At 40.7% G+C, this 9,151-nt stretch overlaps 1 protein-coding gene across 6 annotated transcripts in view; it reads right to left on the bottom strand.

The window, feature by feature from the left end:
• The window catches only part of ASH1L (ASH1 like histone lysine methyltransferase), a 191,864-nt gene that overhangs the window by 120,586 nt on the left and 62,127 nt on the right, over positions 1-9,151 (bottom strand). For all 6 annotated transcript variants that reach the window (XM_081825479.1, XM_081825481.1, XM_081825482.1 and 3 more), the window contains one exon: positions 536-5,105. In XM_081825479.1, coding sequence (XP_081681605.1) covers positions 536-5,105 — 4,570 coding nt within the window. The remainder of the gene's footprint in view (positions 1-535; positions 5,106-9,151) is intronic.

The raw sequence follows: 9,151 nt of genomic DNA, 5'->3' as shown, positions 1-9,151 counted from the left end.
TCTGCCTTCGGCTCAGGTCATGATCCCAGGGTCCTGGGATCGAGCCCCGCATCGGGCTCCCTGCTCCGCGGGAAGCCTGCTTCTCCCTCTCCCACTCCCCCTGCTTGTGTTCCCTCTCTCGCTGTGTCTCTCTCTGTCAAATAAATAAATAAAATCTTTAAAAAAAAAAAAAAAATCCTGCACAGCTACTAACAGATATCTAAGAGCCATTTATCACTGAAGAAACTGTGTAAAGGCCTTTCTGCATAAGAAAGAATCATTTTTCCTGGTTTCCAGAAGTTGAGTGTTATTTGTTTATATAATATCTCTTCTCAATATTCAAAATTATTGCAAAAGCATGCCTTATCTTACTTCTCACATCTATTGAAAATGAGAACTTTGAAGACAACATTCCACATTTGTTTATAAAAACAAAAACAAACCAAAAACCAGTAGATCTATTAAAGGTTCACATACATGTATCAGGCAACCTGTAGGCAAAATAGCCTTCTTTTCACACACAAGTAACAAGGAAACGAAGAAATCACCGCCTTACCTGTCATGGTCTGTACCGCCCTTTCGCTGGAAGGCAGTGGCTCTTTCCTGTGAGGCCGAGTTAGTGCAGTGTCCTGTGCAGAGAACAGTCCAGGACTGTCAGTTAGTTTCTTCCGGCCACTGGAGTTAGGGTTTGAAACTCTGCAGCTGCCTTGCACTTTTGCACTTGTGAAAAGGTTTGTGTGCTCGTCACTGCTAGCTGGATCAGAGGTGGGAGTGAACCCTCCAAGGGATGAACCTGGAGAACTCTCCGAACAGTCAATCTGTAAAGGTGTTTGCAATCCCAAAGCCAGTGGACTAGATTCTGAAGGCTCTCGGTGGACCCACTGTTCTTCTCTATTTATTAAGCTTTTGGAAGGAGAGAGATGAGGGCAGGACATATGACATCGGTGCTTTTCCTTATGTTTATATCGCTCTCCAACAGTTTCCTTTCCAAATCGATAGCGCTTCAAAGACTCCAAAACAGATCTGGAAGAGCCAGTGTCCATGGAAACCTGGGGTTGCTCAGAAGAACGGTGTTCTCTGTGCTTGTGACGGTGCCTATGTTTGTGCTCGACCATCCAACCATAGGCCATCTCAGGAGGGACACTAGGGTAGGTACTCATGGAAAGGAGGGGAGTCCTGCTGGTTGTGAGAAAGGCCTCCTGTCGAAGTAGCTTATGCTTTTTCTTATGGTATTTGGTGGGATTGAGAAGTAAATGACCAGCATGCATATAGGAAGGAGGTGGAAGTGGGGGGGTGAAAGAAGGAGAAGGAGGAGGAGGATAGAGAGTGGGAGGGTACCTTCCATAGTAACCTAATCCTAGGGGAGTGGCTGTAAGGGGTGAGGGAGAATAAGGCATGCCATAGGAGGGATAGAATCCAGTACTAGAAAGAGGAAAACTAAGGCTATGCATGAAGGGCATCTCAGCCATTGCCTCCCTCATCTTAGGAGGTCTCCCTCTCTTCTTCTTTAAGTCAGGTTTTCGAATGTAGTGCAAAGGGTCTAAGGGGAAAGAAGGATGCGTATAGAAACTATTAAAGTTGATTCGAAAAATAGTTGGCAGCAAGTCTCGGGGGATAAAATGATGACTTCGATGGGTGATTCGAATTTCACTCAGACGACTTATCAATTCCTCCAGATCTGCAATAAAGTCCGGATCTTGTCTGCTTCGGAGCTGGGGGTATTTCTTTTTCCGTTTTCGTTTCTGCCTTTTCATCTTGTCATAGCTGAGGTAATCGTGATTCCTGCGCTTACATTTATGTTTATGTTTTTCTTTAAGACTGCTCAGGACTGTAGAGGTTTCAGGAGGTATCAGAGAAACATGTTCAAAAGAATGCCTCCTCTTTTTCTGTCCACAAAATTTCTCTGCTCTGTCTGATGTGCTGTTATTATCTGTTCCAATTCCACTATCACTGGGAATGGTCTCATCACTATGAGATTCACTAATGGGAGAAGGAGTAGCTTCTTTCAGAGAGGTGAGTTCACTCAAGTGTGAAGGAGAATTTGGCAACAAAGTAGGAGGAGAGAGTCGCCTCCTCCCCTTTGAGGCCTTCTTCATTGCAAGAGTCTGAATCATGCTGCCCTGTCTGGAGTGTAAATGCAAATACGGCACTGAACTGGGTTCAACAAAGCCTGCATCACTACTTACAGGGCTCTGACCTCCACTCATCCCAGAAGACTGAGAACAAATAGGTGATGGAAGAATCTCAGAACTACTAGCAGAGGAAGGCAGTAAAGGGGGAAGTATCTGTCCTAATGCTGAACCAGCTGCCTGCTGAGCGGTTTGCTCAAGGACAGCAAGGCTGGTAGGGCTACCAGAAAGAATGCCATTTAAGACAGTTTTTGGTTTTCGACCCCTTCTCTTTCCTATGTAAATGGTTCCTTTCTTGCTGACATTTATCTGTTGGCCCAATTTAGAGCCAAACGTGGCAGCAAGACTTGACACTGTATTATGGAGTTTGGATTGCACTTTCCCTTTATTACTTGATTCTACAGAGCTTGAAAGAATCTGATTCAACAGTTTCTTCCTCTTTAAAGTCTTCATTTTATTTATTTTGCGGATAATTGTTTTCATTAACTGTCCATTGTTTCTCTTAGAAATTTTTTTATCTGGTTCCATCTCAAGGTCACTCATGCTGCAGACAGTTGGCCTATGACTGTCGTCCAGATCATCTGGGTCCTGAAGCTGATCCTCACTCTCAAAGAAATCACTGCTGCTTCGATGGTTGTCACTTTCAGACTCCAGCTTGCTTGGACTCTCAGTGGCAACAAACGGAGCCACTGAGAGTACAGGTGGCTTCATCTTGACCGGTGACCTCATCTGCCTCTTAGGTCTGCCTCGTTTTTTCGGGAAGGGAGACACAGAAAGACTTTGTTTGAAGGAAGGAATTTCAATTTCTGGCTGTAAAATTGGGGGTTCTTGTTCTTCCTTAGACTGCAAAGAAAAAACTTTAGAGGCAGGTATTTTTAAAGTCCTTTTAGGTGGACCTTCCAGTTGAGGCATCTCCTTAGCTTTAGGTCTTCCTCTTTTGGGCTTATAAATATCAGACAAAAGGTCACTAGAGACACACATACTGGAGGATAGTTTGTGAGGAGCAAAAGCCTTGTGAGATGGTTTTTCACTATCAGTTAAGAGAGCAAGAGATGGAGTTGTGGACTTGCTCAACTTTGGCAATCGACGTTTAAGGAAGTCATGATCTACAAATGAAGATGGTCCAATGTTTTTCATAAACTTGGCTGGCTCGGAATTACTATTTGATAGTGAGCTACATGAAACATTTTTAAAAAGCTCTGATCTTTCTAGTTCTAGCCCTTTTGGAGACCGGCATGTGCTTCGTGCCACCACTTTAGTCCACCGAGGTTTTCTTCCTTTCCTTTTTTTTAATGGTTTGGACTGCAAACTAGAGCTGAGGCTTTCAGCAACCTGGCAGTGTTTGTCAGATGCAGTTACTGCACCAAGTTTTAGAAAGGGCTTGTTACTAAATAAACTAGTGAAGTTAACAACTGAAGGGGTAATTGCGTGAATACTGGATTCAGAAGTCAAACTTGGCTTTTTTCCCAGGGAAGAGCTTATTCTTGGAATATCTATATGTGTAGTTTTTGAATCAGTTAGCTCTTTATCGATCCCTTTACATTCAATATTCATGCTGTGACCCACAGACCTATGACCAATGTTCAAGTGGGTACTTTCAGAAGGAAACTGGTTCTTGCCAACAGATTCAGAAATTTCTTCCATTAATTCTGTGGTAGGACTTAAAAGTAACGGATTAGGGGCCAACTGTGAAGAAGTTTCAGGGGGACTTCTGGTTAAAGGATTAACAGATACAGTAGGTGATGGGGAAGGGAGATTGCTTTCCCCTACTGCACTAAAAGGGGATTTTGCTGTAGATGCATCAGAAGCAGCTCCCATTTGAAAGTCCGGAGAAGTGCAATATACGGGAGGTTGCTTTTCATGCTTTGAGGTTTCATAAGGCCCCCTGTCACTGGATGAGAAACTGTCTTGCTGAATGCATGTTCCTTCATTAAACATTTCTTTCTCCAAATTAATGATTTCTTTTCGAACTGAGAACTTTTCCAATATGCTCTCTTTACTCTGCCGTATAACATTCTTCTCAAAAGTTTTGCTGGTGGTACTATCTTTCAGGGATTCAGGAAGTTCCTGACTTTCATGACTACTGATGTTTGTACTACAAGAAGCCTTAAGTGGTTCCTGAGTGGGGAGCAGTGCTTCGGCTTTAAGGTTTATGGCATCTTTACTGACCAGTCCTGCCATAGAACAACTCACTAGTTTCTTTCCCATGTCCTTAGTAACTAATCCCATTGTTGAATTGGCTACAATCTTCTTTGCACAGTCCTTGGCCACGAGGCCAACAGTAGAACTCAACTTCTTGCCCAAGTCTTTATTAACCAGTCCGACCACAGTGCCGAGTCCTAACTTCTTTCCAGATTCCTTATTCACTAAACCTGGAACAATACCAATTCCTAGCTTCTTTCCTGAATCCTTGCTCAGCAGTCCTACTGTAGTGACAGTCCCTGGCTTTCTGCCTAAGTCTTTATTAATGAATACCGCTGTCGTGCCAGCTCCTAGTTTTTTCACAGAGTCCTTATTGACCAATCCTACTGTTGCATTAAACACTGGCTTTTTCCCAGGATCTTTAGTTACCAATCCAACTGCTGTGCTGATAGCTGGTTTTTTTATTAAGTCTTTATGTATTATTCCAGCTACAGAGCCAACACCTGCTTTCCTGATCAAATCCTTGCTAACCAGTCCTGCAGCAGTGCCAGTTCCTAACTTCTTCGGTTTAGTCTTGGAAGACTTAGAGGGAGGACAAGTTGCAATGAGCTGTGCCAACTTTTCTGTTACACTCGTTCCTCCATTAAGTAACGCTCTGTCCTTTAAATCAGGATCCCGGCTACCAACAAGAGTAGATGATGCCGCATTAATGTAATCTGTCATTTCTGAGTGCACTGGAGAAAGCTTCTTAGACAAAGGACTGTTTTCTCCCTGTGAATGAAGATGGATGCTCTCTTCAGATTGGCATTCAATGGCTGCAACATCACCTGTTTTCTTGTACAACTTTGAAGGGTCCTAAAATTTGAACAAGAAAAAGGATTCAGAGAGAGTAAACCTATCACTTCAGGTTAGCATTACAAGTGAACAAACCAACTGATCACATATCAGATAAAAGGTAGGCAACAGTGCTTTTTTTTTTGAAAAAAAACCTGATGAATGTTACACTGTGTCACAGGATGTGAGTTCCTCTGCTGCTGTCAGAGGCTAGCAAAATGTTCTTTGTTGACTTCCAACCTACCACATAAACCTATGTATTACTCAGTATTTAGAAAAATCCCTATTGTTTTTTGACATTGTTTTAAAAAGGCAAATTACCAGTCTACTCTTACTTTACTTTAAACTAAATACACATTAGCATACAAATACACTGTTTCTGAAAAGAGAAATACTGTTACAATATCCCATGGTCCTCTTTTAAAATAATCGATAACAGCCTACCTCCTTCATTGATTTCAAAGATTTCCAACCAGCACTGTACGACCCCACCCACTTCCACTCCTTTAGCTCACTCTCACTTACGGTCTTGAATGAGTAGTCACTCCAGTTCCCTCTTAAGTGACAAGAATTAAAAGGACAATGAAATACATTCGTATTTTCTTTAGAATGTATTTTATATAACATTTTAGGAAATAACTTTTAAGTCATTAGCATAAATTGTTATCCAGTTCATGAATCCTCACCATATACTTTACAAGTGAATTCGTTACTTCATAGAGCAATCTGTTTTACTTTTGGATAGCAATTAGACAGTTGTCTTCTGGAACGCCTGGGTGGCTTAGTCAGTTAAGCGTCTGCCTTCGGCTCAGGTCACGAGCCCAGGATCCCAGCGTCCTGGGATTGAGCCCTGCATCAGGCTCCTGGCTCAGTGGGGAGCCAGCTTCTCCCTCTCCCTCTGCCTATTGCTTCCCCTGCTTGTGCTCTCTCCCTCTCTCTCTGTCAAATAAATAAATAAAATCTTAAAAAAAAAAAAGTTCTTTTTTCCAGTTCTTCTTTTTTCCTTCAGCATAGATTTTTTTTTTTTTTAAACAATTGCAGTATAATTGACAAAGTTCTTGTTAACCATGAAATAGAAACACTTGAACAAATGGAAAGATATACTGTGTTCATGGATAAGAAGACATAAAGATGACAATTTTTCCCTAAGCAAATTTATAAATTTAACACTATCCCAATAAAAATACCACCAGGATTTCTTTCAGAAATAAGAAAAATTATCACATTCATTGGAAAAAACAGACAAGCAAGAATAGCTAGCAAAATCTAAAAAGAAGAAAAGTAGGGGTGCCTGGGTGGCTCAGTTGCCTAAATGTGTCTTATTTTCAGCTCAGGTCATGATTCAGAGTTGTGAAATCGAGCCCCTCATCTGTGGAGCCTGCTTAAGATTCTCTATCCCTCTGCCCCCCAACACAAACATAAAAAGAAGAAAAGCAAGGGAATAACTGTATCAAATGTTTTTAAAGCTTCTATCATGAAAACAGTATGGAACTGACACATGAAAAGACAAAAGAACCAATGGAAAAGGGCACAGCAACAAAACACAAACTCAAGCATCCAGACAGGAACTCTATGTAACATGGGGTGACTCCTACAGCAGGGAGATAGGTGAGAACTGGGAAACTACCACCTACATTAACTATACCTGTGACCAAGGAATCCCACTGTGGGAGATCTATTCCAAGACACATTGGCAGAAATAGAAGGGCTACAGAAAGCCATAAAATGTACCACTATGTTTTAAGATTTTATTTTTAGGTAATCTCTATACCCTGCATGGGGCTTGAACTCACAGTCCTGAGACCAAGAGTCACATGCTACCCCGAATGAGCCAGCCAGGTGCTCCTACCACTATTTTAATAGCAAATCCCTAAAATGATTACCTACAGGAGAGTAGCTCAATAAACCAAAGTATATCTGTACAACAGAGTACTATGAAACTGGAAAAAGAAAAAAAGGAGATGTCAATGTACTGCTGTGATGCTCTTCAAGAATATACCGTTAGATGAAAAAAGCAGGATAGAGAAATATGAATATATACCTGATTATATTAAACATGGAAGAAAAAAAACAAAGATGAACGAAAATGGTAACGTATAAGGGAGGAAAGAAACCTAGAAGTTAGATCTCTCTGCATTTGCTTATGGTTCTAACTTTGCAATTACTGTTTTAAATATTTAAGAAACAAAATTATATCATATAGAAAAATATTCCAAATCTCTAAATATTGAAACAATGTAAACAAATACATCTATCAAATTAACTACATAGCTACATAGAAAACAATTATTTTGAGTTACCTTTAAGATTTACGTATTTATTTTAGAGATGAGAGAGAGTGCACAAGCACAAGTAGGGGGAAGGGCAGAGGGAGAGAGAGACAAGCAGACTCCTCACTAAGCACAGAGCCCCATACGGGGTTCGATCCCACAACCCTGAGATCATGACCTTACCCGAAATCAAGGGTCAGACACTTAACTGACTGAGCCACTCAGGCGCCTTTCTTTTCTTTCTTTCTTTTTTTTTTTTTAAGATTCTACTTATCTATCTGACAGAGGGAGAGACAGCGAGAGAGGGAACACAAGCAGGGGGAGTGGGAGAGGGAGAAGCAGGTTTCCTGCCAAGCAGGGAGCCTGATGCGGGGCTCGACCCCAGACCCTGGGACCATGACCTGAGCTGAAGGCAGATGCTTTAACAACTGAGCCACCCAGCTGAGCCCTTTATTTTTAATTACTTTAAAACACAGTATTTAGCTACATGTTTTAAAGACAAAAAGCTGCCCATAAAAAAATCTTAAATTGCATCCAGTGAGAATATCAGTGGTAATATTGGTATAATTATTTTGAACCTAGATAGATGGATAATTGATAAATAGATCAAATAAGTTACTATATAAATGTCATTACGAACCAAAATTTTGGAAGAGAAGAGATATAATATAAAATCAAAGAAGTTAATTAAAAACCGTGTAATTTTGGGGTGCCTGGGTGACTCAGTCAGTTAAGCGTCTGCCTTGGGCTCAGGTCATGATCCCAGGGTCCTGGGATCGAGCCCCACATCGGGCTCCCTTCTCCGCGGGAAGCCTGCTTCTCCCTCTCCCACTCCCCCTGTTTGTGTTCCCTGTCTCGCTGTCTCTCTCTCTGTCAAATAAATAAATAAAATCTTAAAAAAAAAAAAAAAAGAATGAATGGGTCAACTAGGAAATTAAACAAGAATTTAAAAATTCATGGAAACAAATGAAAGTGAAAACAACTGTTCAAAATCTTTGGGATGCAGCCAAGGTGGTCCTAAAAGGAAAGTATATAGCGATACAAGCCTTTCTCAAGAAGCAAGAAAGGTCTCAAATACACAACTTAACCTACACCTAAAGGAGCTGGAGAAAGAACAGCAAATAAAGCCTAAACCCAACAGGAGAAGGGAAATAAAAAAGATCAGAGCAGAAATCAATGAAATAGAAACCAAAAGAACAGTAGAAATGATCAACAAAATTAGGAGCTGGTTCCTTGAAATAAATTAATAAGATTGACAAACCCCTGGCCAGACTTATCAAAAAGAAAAGAGAAAGGACCCAAATAAATAAAATCATGAATGAAAGAGGAGAGATCACAACCAACACTGAAGAAATACAAACAATTACAAGAACATATTATGAGCAACTATATGCCAGCAAATTAGATAATCTGGAAGAAATGGATGCATTCCTAGAGACTATAAACTAACAAAACTGAACCAGGAAGAGATAGAAAACCTGAACAGACCTATAACCAGCAAAGGAAATTGAAGTAGTTATCAAAAATCTCCCAACAAACAAGAGCCAAGGGCCAGATGGCTTCCCAGGGGAATTCTACCAAACATTTAAAGAAGAATTAATACCTTTTCTTCTAAAACTGTTCCAAAAATAGAAATGGAAGGAAAACTTCCAAACTTATTTTATGAGGCCAGCATTACCTTGATCCCAAAAGCAGACAAAGACTCCATCAAAAAGGAGAATTACAGACCAATATCCCTGATGAACATGGACACAAATATTCTCACCAAAATACTAGCCAATAGGATCCAAAAGTACA

Source organism: Leptonychotes weddellii, chromosome 6 (genome assembly GCF_054177405.1).
Source record: "Leptonychotes weddellii isolate Sample4059 chromosome 6, ASM5417740v2, whole genome shotgun sequence".
NCBI lineage: Eukaryota > Metazoa > Chordata > Mammalia > Carnivora > Phocidae > Leptonychotes > Leptonychotes weddellii.
The sequence above is the reverse complement of the archived record's forward strand: the minus strand, read 5'-3'. Positions and strand labels throughout refer to the sequence as shown.